At 44.2% G+C, this 22,332-nt stretch overlaps 1 protein-coding gene across 1 annotated transcript in view; it reads left to right on the plus strand.

Annotated features, from left to right (window-relative positions):
- Positions 1-8,474: 8,474 nt before the first annotated feature.
- The window catches only part of LOC123491367 (beta/gamma crystallin domain-containing protein 1-like), a 51,437-nt gene continuing 37,579 nt past the window's right edge, over positions 8,475-22,332 (plus strand). Inside the window, exons 1-2 of the mRNA XM_045221871.1 lie at positions 8,475-10,410; positions 18,950-21,005. Coding sequence (XP_045077806.1) covers positions 8,480-10,410; positions 18,950-21,005 — 3,987 coding nt within the window. The 5' untranslated portion in view covers positions 8,475-8,479. The remainder of the gene's footprint in view (positions 10,411-18,949; positions 21,006-22,332) is intronic.

The following is a 22,332-nucleotide window of genomic DNA, read 5'->3' on the forward strand; positions in this document are numbered from 1 at the left end:
CCTAATCCTAGATCTTGTAATTAATAATGTGGAAATTGAGCAAGTTGAGGTGACTAAACTGCTTGGAGTAACCCTGGATTGTAAACTGTCAAGGTAAAAACATGATGGGGAGAAGTCTATCCATAATAAAGCACTGCTCTGGCTTCTTAACAACACTATCAACAAGGCAGATCCTGTCGCACCTGGACTACTGTTCAGTTGTGTGGTCAAGTACCACAAAGAGGGACCTCGGAAAATTACAATTGGCTCAGAACAGGGCAGCACTGCTGGCCTTTAAATGTACACAGAGAGCTAACATTAATAATATGCATGTAAAGTTCTCATGGCTCAAAGTGGAGGAGAGATTGACTTCATCAATACTTGTTTTTGTAAGAAGTGTTGACATGTGAATGCACCGAAGTGTCTGTTTAAACTACTGGCACACAGCTCAGAGACCCATGCATACCCCACAAGACAACACCAGAGGTCTCTTCACAATCCCCAAGTCAAGAACCTACTATGGGAGGCACACAGTACTACATAGAGCCGTGACTACATGGAACTCTATTCCACATCAGGTAACTGATGCAAGCAGTAGTATCAGATTTAAAAAACTGATGAAAATAAATGGAACAGCTGGGAATGTGAAGAGATACAGTTGAAGTCGGAAGTTTACATACACCTTAGCCAAATACATTTAAACTCAGTTTTTCACAATTTCACTTGACATTTAATCCTAGTAAATAATTCCCTGTCTTAGGTCAGTAAGGATCACTGAATGCCGCCGCCGCCCGTCTGGTGTTCAACCTTCCCAAGTTCTCTCACGTCACCCCCCTCCTCCGCACACTCCACTGGCTTCCAGTTGAAGCTCGCATCCGTTACAAGACCATGGTGCTTGCTTATGGAGCAGTGAGGGAACCGGCACCGCGTACCTTCAGGCTCTGATCAGTCCCTACACCCAAACGAGGGCATTGCGTTCATCCACCTCTGGCCTGCTGGCTCCCCTTCCTCTGCGGAAGCATAGCTCCCGCTCAGCCCAGTCATAACTGTTCGCTGCTCTGGCACCCCAATGGTGGAACAAGCTCCCTCACGACGCCAGGACAGCGGAGTCACTCACCACCTTCCGGAGACATTTGAAACCCCCACCTCTTTAAGGAATACCTGGGATAGGATAATGTAATCCTTCTACCCCTGTACCCCAACCCACCCCCCCCAAAAAAAAATAAAAAAATAAAAAGAGAAAATAAAATAAAAATAAAATTGTAAAGTGGTTATCCCACTAGCTATAGGGTGAATGCACCAATTTGTAAGTCACTCTGGATAAGAGTGTCTGCTAAATGGGGTAAATGTGCCCTTGAGCAAGGCACTTAACCCTAATTGCTCCTGTAAGTCGCTCTGGATAAGAGCGTCTGCTAAATGACTAAAATGTAAATGTAAATGTATTTTAAGAATGTGAAATGTTAGAATAATAGTAGAGAGAGATTTATTTCAGCTTTTATTTATTTCACACATTCCCAGTGGGTCAGAAGTTTACATACACTCAATTAGTATTTGGTAGCATTGCCTTTAAATTGTTTAACTTGGGTCAAACGTTTCGGGTAGCCTTCCACAAGCTTCCCACAATAAGTTGGGTGAATTTTGGCCCATTCCTCCTGACAGAGCTGGTGTAACTGAGTCAGGTTTGTAGGCCTCCTTGCTCGCACATGCTTTTTCAGTTCTGCCCACAAATGTTCTATAGGATTGAGGTCAGGGCTTTGTGATGGCCACTCCAATACCTTGACTTTGTTGTCCTTAAGCCATTTTGCCACAACTTTGGAAATATGCTTGGGGTCATTGTCCATTTGGAAGACCCATTTGTGACCAAGCTTTAACTTCCTGACTGATGTCTTGAGATGTTGCTTCAATATATCCACATCATTTTCCTTCCTCATGATGCCATCTATTTTGTGAAGTGCACCAGTCCCTCCTGCAGCAAAGCACCCCCACAGCATGATGCTGCCGCCCCCGTGCTTCATGGTTGGGATGGTGTTCTTCAGCTTGCAAGTCCCCCCTTTTTCCTCCAAACATAACGATGGTCATTATGGCTAAACAGTTATATTTTTGTTTCATCAGACCAGAGGACATTTCTCCAAAAAGTACGATCTTTGTCCCCATGTGCAGTTGCAAACCGTAGTCTGTCTTTTTTATGGCAGTTTTGGAGCAGTGGCTTCTTCCTTGCTGAGCGGCCTTTCAGGTTATGTTGATATAGGACTTGTTTTACTGTGGATATAGATACGTTTGTACCTGTTTCCTCCAGCATCTTCACAAGGTCCTTTGCTGTTGTTCTGGGATTGATTTGCACTTTTCGCACCAAAGTACGTTCAACTCTAGGAGACAGAACGCGTCTCCTTCCTGAGCGGCTCCGTGGCTCCGTATGACGGCTCCGTGGTCCCATGGTGTTTATACTTCCGTATTATTGTTTGTACAGATGAACGCGGTACTTTCAGGCGTTTGGAAATTGCTCCCAATGATGAACCAGACTTGTGGAGGTCTACAATTTTTTTCTGAGGTCTTGGCTGATTTCTTTTGATTTTCCCATGATGTCAAGCATAGAGGCACTGAGTTTGAAGGTAGGCCTTGAAATACATCCACAGGTACACCTCCAATTGACTCAAATGATGTCAATTAGCCTATCAGAAGCTTCTAAAGCCATGACATCATTTTCTGGAATTTTCCAAGCTGTTTAAAGGCACAGTCAACTTAGTGTATGTAAACTTCTGACCCACTGGACTTGTGATACAGTAATTTATAAGTTAAATAATCTGTCTGTAAACAATTGTTGGAATAATTACTTGTGTCATTCACAAAGTAGATGTCCTAACCGACTTGGCAAAACGATAGTTTGTTAACAAGTCATTTGTGGAGTGGTTGAAAATCGAGTTTTAATGACTCCAACCCAAGTGTATGTAAACTTCCGACTTCAACTGTATACACACACACACACAGCAACAGACACGCATACGCACACACGCTAGCACACACACTCTACACACATTGTAATATTGTTGTATGTGTTGTGGCAAGTTCGTCCTTATACTGATCAAAGAACCAAAGTATTTAAGAGTTTTTGTAGAATTAAGATAGACTCACCCGCTGGAGCGGTACCCACAGTAAGTAACTCATATACAAAAGTCAATAATCAACATTGCATGCATGCTTATTTCTCATTCCAACAAAAACTCTGTACTTTTCCTAAATTTAGCCCTTAATACAGGAGAGACCCGGTACCAGACATTCAGAATCAGCTGAGCGAATCACAAAATGTCTATGTTAAAAGTAGGAACGTTGCTTACCTTTTGTTACAGCGGCCACTGTTGTGTGTGATTCGTTCAGCCTACTTCCAAATAGCGCAGTACCCCATGGTCTCTTTTTCCAGTCCCATCTGGGTTGCCAATTATGTTGTGGCAAGTTCGTCCTTATACTGATCAAAGAACCAAGTATTTCAGAGTTTTTCTAGAATTACGATATACTTTATTACATAAGCAATAGAGCCCAGGTGGTTTGTAAAGCATCTCCCTTCCACCTCCCAGCTCTCAGTTTATAAAGTCATTTTACATACATTTTAGCTTAACCCCTCCCTCTTGGGTTCCCCCACCACTGTCTCCAGTTTCCCCCTCTTGACCGCTCTGCCCACTTCCTTAGTCTATGATAGTGGCGAAATCTGACTTCCCCTCCTTCTATGTATGAACAGCCCTGTCATGTAAAAATAATCATGTTCAGTTTGAACTCTGTTCAACCCTGGCTCACCCTGGCTTGAACTGGAGATTGATTGTTGGACATGGCAGGTCCACAATCAATCTCTCAAACATACCCAAGCCCAACCCCTCTCTCCCACCCCTTCTTGCTGTAATTAATCAAGAAGATGCCCAAGGAGAGACAAAGGGTTTAGCCTGAACTCTGTTCAACCCTGGCTCGTTCCGGGGATATGCCTAAGGAGAGCCACGGGTCACAGTCTGGTTTCAGTCACTGATAAGATAAGACAACTGTAGAATTTGACCCAAACACAGGTCAGATACCCCTTTCACACACACACAAACCCAGTGAGAGGAACCAATTCAGTTCTTGCCTAGCAACAGAGATAAAAATCCATATTAATGTAAAAATCCACATCATATGGTGGTATTATACATTTTGTGTTGCAGATATGTAGTGGTGTAATAATGTTATATGATGTACTGTTTTATCGTCTGGTTTACTTGTGATGTAAGTGCCTTAATGTGTTTGGACCCTAGGAAGAGTAGCTGCTGCCTTGGCAGCAGCTAATGGGGATCCCTAATAAATGCAAATACAAATAATAATTTTCACAATTTCAGAGTGTTATTTCAACCTCATAGTCTGGAAATATAATTACAAAAAACAGGAAAAACACATTTTTAATTACACTGCCCCTTTGAAGAATATAACTTATATATATATATATGCCTCATGAGCTTAGTTCAACTGTCAGAACCCAATTGCAAATGTTTAAAAAAAACGGAGTAGCCTCAACTTGGATATAACTATAGTTTTGATATCATGGATGGTCAGTCCTTGCATGCATACTGTAGCTCTCTATAAATTTGAGAGTGGTTACATTTCTCCAGGCCCATCCCTCAGCTTTTTACCAAAACAGAGGCGGGAGACCACTTTCTTATTATTTCAGCTGCGGATTGGCCCTTAAAAGCCTCCCGAGTGGCGCAGTGGTCTAAGGCACTGCATCGCAGTGCTAGCTGTGCCATTAGAGATCCTGGTTTGAATCCAGGCTCTGTCGTAGCCGGCCGCGACCGGGAGACACATGGGGCGGCGCACAATTGGCCCAGCATCGTCCAGGGTAGGGGAGGGAATGGCCGGCAGGGATGTAGCTCAGTTGGTAGAGCATGGTGTTTGCAACGCCAGGGTTGTGGGTTCGATTCCCACGGGGGGTATGAAAAAAATAAATAAATAAAAATAATATATACTAAAAAAAAATTAGATATATATATGCACTCACTAACTGTAAGTCACTCTGGATAAGAGTGTCTGCTAAATTACGTAAATGTAAAAAGTGCCTGTGGCTATACCAATCTTTGAAATGGGTCGTTCCATTTGATTTCAAATAACTTTTTGACCGTATCCCATTTTTTTTCGTTTATTTTTTCAGATAATTCAGATAACAAATTTGCATGTCATATTTTATATTTTCTTGTACCTGTGGGCTGCCCAAAAAAATATATAAAGAAATGCATACAAAGATAAAGAACAGTATCAACAGTTTTGTAATATTTTGAAAACGTATTCACCCCCCTCAGTCCCCATCCACCCGCCCGCATCCTCCCTCCCCACCATGAAACCATGTTTCCCACCCCGCCAAGCCAATATACATATTTGCCCATGGTGGAAGTGGTCAGAAAGTGACTTTTTGGACCTGAATGTCAAAACATTTAGGAGATAGATGTGCTCAAAGTTGACCTGTTTTGTATACCCCACCCTACCATCATCAGTTTCTTCATCATTGGAAAAGATAAACGGTTGAGTTTGATATAATTTAAGCTTGCAAACAGGGTTGTCAAACTATCTTATAATTTCATGAAATGTTTTTTTATATATATTGGAGTTGCTCCATCCATATACTGTAGATCGACTCAGTTTTCACTGCTATTGTGGTCTTCTACGTTTCATTGGAAGAGGAATTATTTTCAACTCTCCCCAGATTCAAATCTGTCAAACTTCCTGATGGACAGCTTTGCGTTCCATTGTCACCAATATTCAACAACAAAACGCTTACCACAATAACATTTCAACCATGTCTTATCAAACATAGCCATTGGAAAAGGATTTCATATATACAGGCAGATAGGATATGTGGTTTGTATTATTAGCTACCGAACACTTTCACTGGCCCTCCTACAGTGAAAGTGTATTTGACTCACACTACTAAATCCTTCTCCTATTACCACTACCACATTAGACTTATAGATTTTAGTATCTCCTCTGCATCTGGTGTTGCTCAAACAAAGGGTGGAGTACTATGTGCAGTAATCCTTGGAATGAAGGCAGGGTGTCTCCCTGCTCCTTTCACTGAAGCGTATGCAGATTTACTCAGATGAACAAACACTGGCAGCATTCTATAACTTCCGTTCTATACATACCAGTGATTAATGCCTTTTGTTGTCAGTGGAGCATTGCAAGCTCTGTGTAACTGGGGTTTGGTTCTTATGAATTCAAGACATTATTCTTATGTGAATGATGCAGTGAGATTATTGTCTCTCTAAAAAAAGTATGAAATGTTAATTTCAAAGCTAAGAAATAATGCTCTCTCTCTTTTCTCTCCCCAATCTCTCTCTTTTAGCACATTGTCCCCCCTCTCCCTCCCCCTTCCCCTCTCTCACTCACTATACCTCCCTCTGCCTTTCCATCTATCGCTCGCAAACAGGCCAAGGACCTCAGCTACTCAGAGATGGACCTCCGTGCCAAGCCCAAGAGGTTCGGAACGTTCACATTCGGCTTGAAGAGGAGGAGGAAAAAGAGTGACGGGGATCTCTCCCAGAGCATAATGGTCCTCCACAGCCCTGAGCCAGAGGTCAAAGGGCAAGAGGAGGAGGAGCCTCTGGACCTCAGCCTCTGGGACATCGGCCAAGGTGGCACTCTGAACAAGAGGGTAAGGTTCGCTATGTCTCAGCCTGACCTAAACACTAAGACACTGGTCACCTCTTATCCTCCTCCCACTGTCCCCAACAAATTGCAGGCCCAGGAGCCCCCGATGGACAGTCCTAAGACTGCCACCAACCAATCAAATTCCCAGATGGATAACATTATTCCTCTTGAAGTGGGTCGGGCTACAGGAAAAGCACCTTTAGCTATCCCTGAGATGGAGTGGGACGAGACCTCACAGGAAGAGGAGAGCCCGGATGTTCAGTGTGAAAACCCTTATGCCTCAACAGACCATACTGACACAACTTCTCCAATGGATGTTGATAGCTTTAACCCAACTCCTCCTTCTTTCCCACCTATCCCACCTCCACCATCCAATCCATCTAGCCCACCCCCCTGCTACCCATCTAGCCCACCCTCCTGCCACCCATCTAGCCCACCTCCACCGTCCTATCCATCTAGCCTACCCCCCTGCTACCCATCTAGCCCACCTACATCCTTTCCCCCCCACAGCGCTCCTACTACAGTTTACACCTCAAACCAGAGAGATGAAATTTCCCTCTCCCCCTTACCAAGTTCTAACCCTGTGAATAGTGGTATTTCTGATCCTGTCCTTCCTGTTACGGAACTCTCACTTAGCAAAGCTGAGGCCTCTGATGTTACCCTCTCCATTGGCCAACCTATTGTTGCTGAAAATATCAACACTGTTACCCCTAATACTGATCCCTCTCCTATTGCCTTGGACCCCAATAGAGAAACCACTGTTACTGAAACAGATATAACTGTCCCTGAAGTTAAAACCGAGACCTTTGCTCTCAACCCTGATACTTTGGCTGACAACACGGAGACACCTATTCTCATCACCGTCACTTCTGGTCTTATCACTGTCAACTCTGTTACTGACATGGACACAAACTCCATCAATGACACTTCTGTCTCTACCACTGATACATCTAGGCCTATGCCTGAAACTGTCACCTCTGAAGAGATCAGGACCGGTATTCCTGATCCTGGCCCCTCTCTCGCTGAAATGGTCATCCCTGTTCCAAGCACTGACAAATCTATACCTGAAATGCTAGCCTCCATTGCAAAGACTGTCAACTCCATTACCAGCAGTGACAACACTGTCCCCAACACTGACACTTCCTCTGCCAATACAGAGGTATATGGAACTCTGTATGACTCGCTATTTCCTCAAAGTTTCACCTCTGCCATATCAGACCCTGACTCTACTGAGGGACGTCTTGACACCAACCTAACCATGATGAATTATGAAACTGACCCACACCTGACCTTGGATAACCCCTTTGACTCACCAAGTCCCATTTTACCTGAATCAGTTAAACAGGAGTCTGAAACTGCCATTGATCACACTGAAGCTAGTGTCAGTGACCCCACCCAATCAACTCCATTACAGTCTGCCACTGATGCCCCTGTCCCCGACATGGATATACCTGCCACTGCAGTTTCCAAAATGGATACCAGCCATTCTGACACAGACACCACTGCTTCCCCTAATACTAACCTCACTGTTACTGATACTGACTCTGAACCAGTATTCGAAGATCTTTACGTATCTCTTTTTCCTGAAATGTTTCCCTCACATCACATATCTGACCACACCGCATCTGCTATCAGTAGTTACACGTCTGACCCAGACGTTGAGACATCTGACGTTATGATGGACACTCGATGGACACCTACTAATATGGACACTTCTCTTGAAAACAAGGATCCCCCTGTTCCTCAAATAGACACCTCCCACCCTAACACAGATATCTCCCTCACTGAGCCGGAGGCTTTTGCCTCTCTGTGCTCTGAGCCTACACTGCCAACAATGGAGCCAATGGAAATGGATGACTTGGAGCCTGAACTTCCCACCTCAGACCCATCTCTCCCAAATATTGATATCTCTATCCCTGATACAGGCTCTAGTGACACACATGCATCTCTCTATGACTCTCTTTTCCCTGAAAGTTTTCCTTCTGACCAGGTGTCCTCCATTTCTGACCCCAACCTTGATAAACCAGTCTATGTTACGGACACTGACTCTGATCTGCTCCGACCAGACTGCAACACTCGACCAAACCTTGATGATAAGTCGGAGCCTTTGTCCTCAGCTCTTCCAGTTCACCTTGATACTGAGGACACTGGAAACACAGAACTCGTCCTTCCTCATTCTGATATGAACTTTGACAGCTCTGATCACATTCTCTCAGACAATGTCAACCTCATTTCTAACATTGTTAGCGTTAGCCATCCAAGCACTAAGAATTCCAGTTCTCTTGAATCTACCTTCTCCATTGATGCTTCCGGCTCCTCAACAATAGCTGAAACAATGGCTACTGAGACAGGTCAAGAAGCCGAAGTAGAGTTTATGGAAGAGGAAAATGGACATATTGAGGAGAATATGATGTCCTGTGGTGCAGACATTGTCAGGGAAAGATCAAATGATGTGTCCACATTGGCTACTGAGAAAGTTCAAGAAGCAGAGGTGGAGATGATGGAAGAGGCCAACAGCATAGATTCTTCTAATGGACAGATTACGGAACATATGCCCTGTGATGCAGAAGTTGTCAGGGCAAGCTCACATTATGTGATCATACCAGAGAACAGCAGTGCCATGGAAGTCACTATACCAGTCGTCCATTACAGCATCCTGGAAGATTACATGGAGAAGAGTGGAGTTGAAGAGGTAAAAGCAGAGGAAATGAAAGGAATGGGCAAACAATGGAGGAATGGGAATGAAACCATTGAAGTGGGGTGGAGTGTGGAGTCACTGAAAGAAACGGAAGAAATGTTAGAAACGAAGGATAGAGGTCAAGAGAATGAAGTCCACCAAGAGGAGAAGAGAAACATTGAGTCCCCAGAAGACAGTGATGCAGAGAGGCTGGTGCAGGTGGAGGAGAGAGAAACGAGAGAAGTCTGGTCACTGGTAAAAGAAGAGTGGGAGGATGGGGTGGAACCAGCCCTACCGGTTCAGCAGTTGCACACACTCATGGAATGTGAGTCGCCAGCCCTGCCTTCCACCACAGAGCATCATGGAGAGGAGAAGGAGGGGTCATGGAATATCCGGAGTGCGGTTACACACGCTTATCTGGGAACAGAGGCCCGCGCTGATACACATACACTCACACAGACCCCAGGCAAGGAAGAGCCACAAGAGGTGGTGGACGAGTCCCGCAGCGCAGAGAATAAACACACTGCCATTGACAACAGAGAGAGAGAGGACACACTCACAACACATAACACACTCACACACACCACAGACAGAGAGGAGAGCATTTTAGACACACACACAGCAGAGAAAGTGGACTTAGTCACTCGTACTATTGAGGACACAGGTGCACCGAGCACCCCGAACACATCCTTTTTCACTGACCAGAAAGCGAAAGTAAATACCACTAGCACACTCAGTACAGATGGTGAGAACACATTCACACTTGACAGAGAAGAGACAGCGACAGACACAGAGTCCAAAACATACACTGTAAAGAGAGAACACAAAGGGACACTCAGTACTGAGTGGATAGACAGCATTGTCACGCAGGACACAGACATAGCCAGTGCAGAGCCAGTGCCAGAGCAGGTGGCAGTGAATCCTCCAGTCACAAGAGACACAATCCTCGACAGACTTCAGAAGAGAGCCAACGGTCTTGCCACTGAGGACACAGAGAGACCCGGTGCAGAGCCAGAGCAGGTGGGAGTGAAGCCGTCAGTCACTGCAGACACACTTCTCATCTCACTGAGGAACAGAGTCAACTTCCTCAGCCAGCAAGAAGGGTAAGGGATGACATTTCATCTGATATCCTTACTCTGATTTCCTACTTTTCTTGACGAGTGTGTTTTGAAGTGGAGGTGATTAAGTTTTATGTGATCTTTCTATGCTAAATTAGTGAGTGTGTGTGCAGATTGCACATGTGTGTCTGTGAGTGCGAGAGAATGTGGGGACTCAACAACAATAGGACTATAGCTAATTGCTCTAATGTGTGTGCTGCGCAGTAAATTGTATGAGTATGGTTTGGGTGTAGGTGGACTAGAGGGGAAATTGTTGATGTCCATTCTCTATGCAATATGTCTGGAATGTTGTTTATTGGAAATGCATAGACTGTTATTATCTCATAATGTTGTGATTTAGGGTAACTAGCTATAATAATTAATTTGATTTGTATAGCACTTACCCCCCCCTACTATGTACAGTACAGACAGTCTACTTCAGTGTTCTGATACATGACGTGGATCTGAGTAACAGCCATCTGAACTATAAACATAACGTTGTAAATTCTCAGGTGATACAACTAGAATATTAACCAGTAGAGTGGCATTCATTCTACATTTACCCAGGCATTTATTTTTTCTGTCACCTTTTAATATTATTTGTGGAATTATTTTTATTGCAATGGCATCCTTTTTTTGTTGTTGAATTGGCCAGTTTCCTGGTGGATCACATAATGTGAAAGTCTCAAAGCCAGACTGTAGAAGTGGTGATTAGCCTCACCCATCCGACCACATACCTGTGGTCCTCTCTGCACCCTCTCAGTGGGATGGTATGTGAGGAGTCCTAGTAAATGAACTTGACTTCTAGTCCAATGGCTTGTTTGTCTTCGATGGTAGACCCGAGATACACCTGTTGATGGATAATGCTTTGCCTATGAAAACACTGTGGGCATAAAACATAATTGGCACATACTGTGGTACACCTGCTGTCGACACCTGAACATTCATGGCTGTGCGTGTGTGTTTGTGTGTGCGCATGCGACACTCTTGAGTGCGCATGCGACACTCCTGAGTGGCGCAGTGGTCTAAGGCACTGCATCGCAGTGCTAACTGTGCCACTAGAGATCCTGGTTCGAATCTAGGCTCTGTCGCAGCCGGCCGCAACCGGGAGACTCATGGGCGGCGCACAATTGGCCCAGCGTCGTCCAGGGTAGGGGAGGGAATGGCCGGCAGGGATGTAGCTCAGTTGATAGAGCATGGCGTTTGCAACGCCAGGGTTGTGGGTTCGATTCCCACGGGGGACCAGTATAAAAAATAAAAAAAATAAAAAATGTATTCACTAACTGTAAGTTGCTCTGGATAAGAGCGTCTTCTAAATGACTAAAATGTAAAAATGTTTGTGTAGCCAAGAATGAAAGCCATAAGAATGTAGCCTATGGCTTTCATTCTTTAAGATAGTGTATCTATGTAAATTGTTTCTCATAGAACGCAGGCACAGCCTTACATTGTTTGCCTGATTGGCAGGCCTTTTGCATGCCATGTGTTATCTGATCATGGGAATCTTGGACCTAGCCCTTTTTCATGGAACACAGTAAAGAACCCAGTGGACCCACACAGTAAAATGTATATAGCCAAGCCACACTGTTTACAGTTCATCTGAAAACATGAAAACAGACAGTACAGTGTTGTCCATTTGTTCTTTTCTTTCCCAATATCAGCTGTTGTTTCCTGCTGCCCCAGAAGATGGCGGCAAATACATATAGTAAAGTCAAGATTATTACAATATCACTAAGAGATGTCTCTATATGTGAGGGGGGAAATAGAAAGAATCAGGTTGTGTGAATGTGGGCAGTTTCTAGAAAGTCACACAGGACACAAAATGGTTCGCTAGCCTCAGCTTCAATCAGGTACACGGCACTCTGTCCAACAACATCTATTGTATGAATTAGGAAGTCCTGTCATAGATAAATGTCTACCTCCTCTTTTATGAGATGGGAGCTCTGATGGACAGGCATGTTAATGCTAGGTGAAAGCTAAACTAAGGAATAAGCCTTATCTGTCCTGAGGCAGACATTTACATGGCTATCGTATTGTGGGTGGGGTGGAAACTGGAGCAATGACAGCACTGCATAGAATGACAACTGGAACGAAAACAGGTGGCCTTATGTTGACAGGATTTTAATTGTGTATCTCTCCTTCCGCCCTCCTCAGCAGGTGACGATGATGACATGTATGGTAATAACAGAGCTCAATGATCACCTACAAAGTGTTTCGGACTCGGAGGCCGCCCTGGATTGGAAGGGTCAAATGTCTGCTGATGTCATCATCTGGTGCTGTCATTGGTGCCGTCCATTCTTTGTTTACCGAATCTACTTAGATTTTCTATAATATTCAAAATAGTTGCTTTCAAACTAGGGATTTAATGGCTAATTGAGGTAAGACAGTAATTCCGCTCATAGATTATGCATGTGTGAACTTCACATTGACACATCCAGGCCAAAGTGGGAGGTTTAAAAAATACTTTCTTAGTCACCAAAGTTTTTTTAATTTTTTAATTTCACCTTTATTTAACCAGGTAAACCAGTTGAGAACAAGTTCTCATTTACAACTGCGACCTGGCCAAGATAAAGCAAAGCAGTGCGATAAAAACAACAACACAGAGTTACATATGGGGTAAAACAAAACAAAGTCAAAAATACAACAGAAATAAATATATATACAGTGTGTGCAAATGTAGCAAGTTATGGAGGTAAGGCAATAAATAGGCTATAGTGCAAAATAATTACAATTAGTATTAACACTGGAATGATAGATGTGCAAGAGATGATGTGCAAATAGAGATACTGGGGTACAAATGAGCAAAATAAATAACAATATAGGGATGAGGTAGTTGGGCGGGCTAATTTCAGATGGGCTGTGTACAGGTGCAGTGATCGGTAAGGTGCTCTGACAACTGATGCTTAAAGTTAGTGAGGGAGATAAGTGTCTCTAGCTTCAGAGATTTTTGCAATTTGTTCCAGTCATTGGCAGCAGAGAACTGGAAGGAATGGCGGCCAAAGGAGGTGTTGGCTTTGGGGATGACCAGTGAGATATACCTGCTGGAGCGCAGACTACGGGTGGGTGTTGCTATGGTGACCAATGAGCTAAGATAAGGCGGGGATTTGCCTAGCAGTGATTTATAGATGGCCTGGAGCCAGTGGGTTTGGCGACGAATATGTAGTGAGGACCAGCCAACAAGAGCGCACAGGTCACAGTGGTGGGTAGTATATGGGGCTTTGGAGACAAAACGGATGGCACTGTGATAGACTACATCCAATTTGCTGAGTAGAGTGTTGGAGGCTATTTTGTAAATGACATCGCCGAAGTCAAGGATCGGTAGGATAGTCCGTTTTACGAGGGCATGTTTGGCAGCATGAGTGAAGGAAAGTACCGGAGCATGTCTTTAATGTACAGATCTAGAACATCAGTAACGCCAGCAAAATGAATTATCTTATGGGAACTATACATCCTGACCCAAGTATGTTGAGCTACAGCGGTGGTCATTTCACATGTCGTCATGACTAAGAACCTAACGAACCGAGTGGACCGTGTTGCTCTGTTCTGAACCTGTCAACCTGTCAAGTCACATCTAAAGTTGCACTGACTCTCTGCATGTAAACCTGGTACCAGCTGTGCACGTGGTACCAACCAGATGAGTTCCCAGAGCTGGTTTCTGTGAGAATGGCGAGAACAATGTGGAATGTGTGGGCACACAGGCAGGCCCCAATTCAAAAGTACTGTAGTACATACAAAACAATCCACAACAGGTGCTGCCAGGGTACAAATACTGCCATAGAAAAATAAATGCCTGCAGAACATTTCGCTGTTGGAATGCTGCTGAATTTCAATAGTTAAGCCTGAGAAAATCTCTTTGTGATTGATGCATTGCTATTCAAATTTAAGAACATGCAAAGAGTGTGTGGGTATTCGTTTTCATCTTTAGACCGCAAAGCCCTCCTCCACCTTACCCTTCAGACAGCACAGAGAAAAAACAAGTTCTAGAAAAAAAATAATAACATCAACTCATGGTCCCCAAATTTCCATTGCAACATGTTCCAAATTATCAAATCATTTATTGGTTGCATACACAGTTTAGCGGGTGGTATAGCAGTGCAGCAAAATGCTTCTGTTACTCGCTCCTAACAATGCAGTCAAATGTTTAAAAAAAAATAGTGAATGTAAACAAAAATACTTATTTTTTTTAAAGGCAAGAAATCAGGAACGGAGGGACAAATCCAATTAACAACCCAAATAGCCCTGTAGCAGTATCAAAATACAATCTATACATATATACACCGGGGGAATTGACACAAGATAAACTAAGAATGATATGTACAGCAGTAGATATGTTAGTGAGCTATGTCAACAATCCAGTATATACAGTAAATATAGATGCAGTGTGTATAAACAGTGTACAGTAGTAGAACTATTAGAATAACCTATGTCGGGGATACAGTATTTAAATACAGTGTGAAACGGGAAGTGACCAGTGGTTGAATGTCTCTATAACATGGGACAGCAGCGTTGGCTGTGAGTGTGTGTGAGTTTGTGTGAATGTGCGCGTGTTCGTAAGTATGAGGTGTGTGTGTGTGTGTGTGTGTGATTAGCTTGTGTGTTAGTTTTATGTAAGTGAGTATGCATCACCTGGTAAACGGTTAGTGATGGCTGTTCAACAGTCTGATGGCCTGGTGTTTTTTTTTTAGCTCTGATGCACCTGAACTGTCTACGTCTGTCAGACAGTAGCCGAGTGAACAGTCCGTGGCTTGGGTGGCTGAGGTCGTTAATGATCTTCTTGGCCTTCTTTTGAAGTGCTGTAGATGTCCTGGAGGGCAGGCAGCATGGCCTCTGTGATGCGTTGGGCTGTCCACACCACCCTCTGGAGAGTCATGCGGTTGAGGGCGGAGCAGTTGCCATAGCAAGTGGTGACGCAGCCCGACAGAATGCTCTCAATGGTGCATCTGTAGAAGTTCATAAGTGTCTTAGGGGCCATGCCAAATTTCAGCCGCCTGAGGTTGTAGAGGGGCTGTTGCACCTTCTTCACCACAATGTTGGTGTGGCGAAACCATTTTAGGTCCTCAGTGATATGCACACCGAGGAACTTTAAGCTTTTGACCCTATCCACTGCCGCCCCCTTCAATGAGGATGGGGGTGTGCTCCCTCTTCTGTCTCCTGTAGTCTGCGATAAGATCCTTCCTAGGCTACCTGCGCAGTTTGATCCGCCATAATAATTTAGCCTACTATAATGAATTTACTATAATTTACTACTGCCGATCCGGTCGCGTGCAGCTGTGCTCGGAATTGATGATTATGTGGGTACTGCCAGCTAAGGGTATGTGGGCAGGATTAAAGTAAACCCAACCCACGGAAAACTGTCACGGTAACTTTTGTTCCATGACAAACAATTTTGTTCTTATCATCTTGCAAATCTTAGTTTTGGACAAGACTGACTTTATGACCAAAATTATCCTATTTACACTTTGTATTCAATTTTGACACTAGAGTAAATGTTTGACTTATATCGATGCCACATAGGCCATTTATAAAAACGAGAAGTTGCTTTTTAGGGGCAGTCGCTCTTTAAGGCTTCATGTTCCAGCAGAGAGGTGCAGTGGTATGTGGTAGCTATTAAGCCCTTCTGTCTTCCCAGGGGGGCAGGTGTGGTGATCGCTGAGTTACCTGCCGAAACAGAGGGATGGAGAAGTAGCATAGCAGGCTACCAAGACACACACTGGAGAGAAGTGGGATGAAGAAATAGCTTAGAAAAATGAAATACACTGCTACAGAATGGCATTGTTGTAGTGATGTGCTGTCAAAGTTTTCCAAAGTGGTAGTATGAAATTAGGGAGGAGTTGTGAGGATAGATTAACTCCATTTACTGTAGGTAAACATTAGTTGTCGGCTCACAAAAGGACTTACTATAATTTACTACTGGCTACTTTCACCCCTAACTTTCTGCTTATAATTTCTGATATTTGGTATGCCATTTGTTTGTCAACTATAGTTTGATACATGCAGCTTCCCTTCTGTCATAACTTGTTGCCCCAGAAAACGAAATACAGTAGTGTCTTACATCGATAGAATGAATGCATTAGTAATCTAGTTAGCGCCGGTAAAGTTGTCTGTTTCGTTTAGGGGCCGGGAGAAAACGCAATAACTCCAAAACAGTGGAAAGATTGGTCCAAAATGTCCAAATGTCATCATTTTGACAGTTTTTAAGGAAATGAAAAGATGAGAAAATGACGAAACACATTTCTGATGAGACGTCAGTTCGTCTTGGGTGCATATTTTATTTGGGTGCATATTTTATGTGGTTGAAATACTGTCTGCTTGCATAAGTGTCAAAGATAACACATTACACGCGCATTCACATTTTCTCAAGAGATGCTGAAAGAAAGAAGTCATATTTCTCCACTCCTGTTCCCAAGACAAAAGTAACATTTGTTGTATAATATCACTGCAAGAAATGCATAATTCTGCAGGAGTTCATATTATATTAAGCTACATGTGAGAGGTTATAGGCCTACAGTCAGTGTCCATATTTCAGTTACTATTCCATTTTACCCATATTCTGTTTATTCATGGATACAGGGATACTCATAAGCGGGATATTAAAAGTGCATGTAAACAGCTTATTCCAAATAAGACCTTAAGCGGGATATGAGCTACTATCTGGAAAACTGTGCACAGGTAAACGTGGTCAGTGGTTCTAATGGTTCAGTGGGTTAGAACAGGGTTTTCTAACCTCTCCTCAGGGACCCCAATCCATTCCATGTATTTTAACTATTCCAGAGCTAGCATTCCTGGTTCAACTTGTCAACTCATTATCAAGCCCTTGACTACTTGAATCAGGTGAGCTAGTTCAGTGCTTCTAAATCCTGGTCCTGGGGACCCAAATGAATGCACATTTCTGTTTTTGCCCTAGCACTCACACACCTGATTCAAATCAAAGGCATGATGAGGAGTTAATTAGTTGAATGAAGTGTGTGAGTGCTAGGAAAAAAAACAAAAATGTGCAGGACCAGTATTGACAAACACTGAGTTAGTTCAGGGCTACAACAAAATTGTTAGGTGTCTTGGGGTCCCGAGGAGGGGTTTAAAAACCACTGGGTTAGAGCATGGTGCTGGCAACATCAGGGTCGTAGTTTCGATTCCCACATGGACCACATACCGAACATATGTGTCACTGTCAATGCTGACATTTCTGTAAGTCTCTTTGGATAAAAGCGTCGGTCACACTTTATTTGGATAGTCCAGATAGTCCATTTGTAGATGCTTTACAGATGGTCATACTATCAACAAACTATCTGTTGATAAGCGACTGCTCGCAAAGGATACGGTTAGGTTTAGAATAAGGGTTAGGGTTAGGGTAGGGTTGATTTAGGTTTAGGATAAAGATTAAGGTTAGGGTTAGTAGATAGTTAGTTGAAATGTTAATGACTAGTCTGTAGAGCATCTACAGATGGACTATCCAATTGAAGTGATACCGCGGCTGCTAAAATACCATATTAATCATACTGCAAAACATAGTAATTATGCAACAGTGACGTATGAGGAATGCACGTCTGGTATCTGTGTGTTTTGATTTGGCATATGAGAGAACTCGGGTTGTACACCAACAGGTTTGTGGGAAGGTAATCGCAACACAGTGTTATTGTTTGATCTTATGAACTTCTCCAGTGCTCCTAGAAACCACCCACCCCTTCCATGAAGAGTAGGTAGGGCACTTTGGTTAATTTCGCTCCCTGAAAGTTCTCCCAATGCAAAGAGCTATAACATAGCAATAATTAGCTGTTAAAGGTTATTTGAATCGTGTGGAATAGTACTGGGATTCAAAAGTGACTTTACCTGTAACGCTTTGTTTGGAGTTCTTTGCACATTTGGAGGTGATGAAAAATGGTGATTAATTTCAAAGTCATTTCAACATTGCCTGATAGTCTGATAGTTAACCTGTGACATTCAAGCTCAAATGTGATTTAGCAAACAGTTAAATCTACAGTAGTATCAAAACAGTGGGTTGGGCAAGGCATCATTTGAAACCTGTTGACTTAAAGTAACCTTTAGCTTTCATCAACTCTTCATGGACTATTGCAAAGTCAAGCTAATCTCAGTTTAATCAACATTGTTGCAATGTGTGTAGGCCTATAGGCACAGAAAGAGTCTGTAGCTGTTGACATTATAGAAGTTATGTGTGCATTTTTTGTGCCTCAGTATACGTTTTAGGTTGGACTGTCAGGAAGAAAATATAAATTGTCCCACCACACTGAATGTGTAATATATATTTGTCAAATATTAATGTACGGACTATACACATAAAAAAGATTTGTACAGTTTTGGGCCAGCATTGACACACTGCTGGTGAATGCAACTGATAACCATGTAGCCTAGCATCTGTTAATATTTCTTTACAGTACACTCAATTCTGCACACCTAAAGTTCACCTCTATAATTTCCATAGCTCACATAGATAATCACCACCTCTTGACAAAACAGTCCTTAACACACTTCCATGGTTGGTCAATGACAATTATTAACGTGTCATTCTGTCTGTTTGTCTCCTACCTGTTAGGTCACTGGATGCTTCAGCTGTTCTCAGTACAGCTTTAGAACACCCTGAGGGCTCCAATTCAGAAAATCAGCAGATAGTGGCTGATCTGGAGTCAGACAGCGAGATGAAATCATACAGTTCCACTCTCACTATAAGACCCTCTCCCACCCTCAAGGGCATGGACAAATCAAAACAGGGCTTCCGCAAAGTCTCCCGGGTCACTGACAATGAAGACATTGTGGACTACAGTAAAAGCACTATCAATGAGCCCAATAGAACTGAAAGTGACCTAGGTCCAGTCGCACCAGAATATAAAGGGAGGGACCGGTACGAGGGGGTGCAAACCACTTTCGACCCCACAGGGGAGTCCTGGCGCTCTGACTCTCAGTCAGATGAGTCAAGAGTGTCCGCATACGATGGACTCTACTCCTCCCTCTCCCCCTCCCTCTCTGTGTACACACAACAACTCGCCTCTCCCGGGCCGCCATTCCAAGAACCTGTCTTGTCCTCTCTCTCCTCGGAGACACCCGGTTCCCCCGGCTACGGTCGCTGGCTGAGTGACAGAAGCGAAGTTCAGCTGACCCGTGAGAGCAGCGAGCCAGAGACAGGAACAGGCAGGGGGAGTAGGAAGGAGTGGGAGGAGGAGCTAGCCACTGCACCTGCAGGACAGAGAGAGAGGGGGGTAGAGCAAGAGGGGAGGGAGGGAGAGTCTGTGGCAAGGAAGATAAAGTCAGGCTGTGACTTGTTGTCACTCCCAGTCTCAAACTTCTCCTCGGCAGGTCAGACCATTGACGACGTGGACTACAGCAGAGGCAGCAGTGACTCCTACTCCGGACAGTACAAGGCCACACGTGTGGAGCTGCTCCCTTCCCCCTCCTCCTCGGACCCTTCCCCCTCTTCCTCTCCCGTGACCCCTGACCCAGGCTCCCCCTATTACCGCGACATGGAGAGCCTGGTGGACACCCTGAAGAGCATGAACCCTAACCTTCCCCAGAGGCAGAGGAGGCTGCGTGGGACCACCGCCCCCTCCATCTTCACCTCTCTGCCCTCCATCGAGGAGGACACCCCCAGCTCCAGCCCCACCAATATCAAATCTCCCCAGGTGCCCCCTGGGTCTCTGCTGGAGGGCCCCAACAGCCGCTACAACCTGCCTGCAGACCTAGGCCTCAACTGGGGTGCCCCCAAGGAGATGCGTTCCCCTCTGGAGTTGATGAAGCTCCAACAGCAGCAGCAACAGGAGCAGCAGGCTGGGGACCACCATTGGAACCGTGAAGGCCTCAACCTCCCTCTCCAAGCCTCGGCTCTTAGCAGCATCGTCATGAGGAAGAGCTCCTTGGACAGTGACTCTTCTCCAGAGCACTTGCCGTCCCCCCTGCTAAATGGAGGAAGCAGCAACCAGTCTCCAAACCCCTCGCGCCTAGACAACTCGCTCCTCTACTCCAGCTATCGTTCAGCATCGATTGATCAACCACAGGAGAACAGCAAGGCCCATAGCCCAGGCCAGCGGCCCTCTCTGTTCCGTACGGGCTCCCTACCGGACATAGGGCCTAACCAGGACCACATTAGCTCAGGGCCTGGTATGGGCCTGGCTGGTGGGCCTAGGAGCAGACTTGGATTTGAATCTGGAGTTGGAACTGGAACAGGAACTGACCCTTCAACCCCCTTCCGCTACGAACGTTTCTCCTCCCGGATGTCTGACTCCTTAACCGGAAACGACACAGACACCAACTCTCGAATGAGCAGGCCCCCTCCACTCCCTAGTTTCACCTCTGAGACCCTAGAAGGCCTTCTCAGTCCCACAAGCTCATCTCTGGACATCCACAGGTCTTTCGCCAATGCTAATGACTCCCCATCCAAGCTCAGCCAGAGGCTGGGTGGTATGGGTTCAAATGGCAACATGGGCTCTTCGGGCTCTATCAGTCTGGGTCTGCAGAGGAACTTCAGTAACAAAGGCCTGAACTCACCACTGTTCAACATAGGGTCCCCCCATGGAGGGTCTGTCCATGGAGGATCTCACTTCAGTCCAGAGCCTGAGAAGAACCTGGTGTCCAAGTACAGGGCTTTCCCTGACGCCTATGTGAGTACTGACCTGGGGTTTCTTTTTACCATTGATTTAGATGGAAGGTTTGAGAAGGGAGAACATTTCAGTAAGAGATTGTGTGAATACTGGGATCATGGGGATGGTAAAAGGGGTGTGATGGAATTCAAGGAAAATACTAATGGGAAGGGGTCTAGTGTAGGGGAATGGAGGCATATAATAGGAATGCAATTGGATTGTATTTGTCTTGAACACGTATTTCAGCATTGACTTCATGAATTTTTTAAATAATGTTTAGTGAGAGATTGTGTGAACACAGTGTGAGAGGAGAAGAATGTGGAAATGGAATTCAGCCTAAGTATGCAGGATGTAAATGTTTTAGACACCTACTAAGCGTTTTAGCATCATTAGTTTATATGGACGTTTTGGAATACAGATGAGTTTAGGAAGAGATTACGTGACAATCTGATTTTGAGAAAACGTGAAAATACCCGATGTAGTTTTCGGATTTTTTACCTTTCACTGAATGAGTTCCACCACAGTGATGTCAATGCCCTTGCTGAATGAAAGGGTGTGTGAGAGAGCAGTGAAATGGTACCTGAGTCTAGGGTGACGAAGCACAATAGATCCATGGCCATATACATTACATCAGTCTATGTACAATATCTGTGCTCCCCTTTCATATAGCTAGCTCTTCCTATCTGCATTCGCTCTTGTCATAATACACATTTTCAGGTCTCTAATAAATACAGTAGTACACAAGAAGACAGGTGACACTAAAAGAGGGAGGTGACTTCATAAGAACTTCTGGAAATAAAGAAGTCGCTAGGGTTGCTGTGGTTACAAGGTGAGTGTGTTAAGCCAATGTTTTGCAGCGTGCCTCTGATGATAGTAATAGTTTTCAGGACGGGTCCTGATCAGCAAGTTCTTTCATGCCAACACACATATTCACGCAGGCAGGCCCGACATGAATGCACATGAATGTGTGCGCACACACCATCAATCACTCAATGTGCCTCAAGTCTTGGATCACATGCTAAACTCATTCAACACAACCTCACACTCAATTTGTGCAAATATGTACAAAAAGTATTTCAGCAGATTTTGTGCGTTTTTGTGCATTTCTGTGTAGCTTAATTAGTGTGAAAAGACACACATTTTTGTACGATTTAATTCGTAGGAAAATGCAAATATCTGTGCGACTTCATTCATAGAAAATTGCGGTTTTGGGGGGCAAACTTCGAACAATCTTTTGAAAGTTATTAGAGCAATGCATGATGGGCAATGATGTTCTACACTGCCTTTTTTATGTCCCACATTTATTGATATAAAAAAAATACGTGTTAACAACCCAATATTGTTAATC

The sequence above is a fragment of the Coregonus clupeaformis genome, chromosome 8 (genome assembly GCF_020615455.1).
Source record: "Coregonus clupeaformis isolate EN_2021a chromosome 8, ASM2061545v1, whole genome shotgun sequence".
In the NCBI taxonomy this organism is placed as follows: Eukaryota; Metazoa; Chordata; class Actinopteri; order Salmoniformes; family Salmonidae; genus Coregonus; species Coregonus clupeaformis.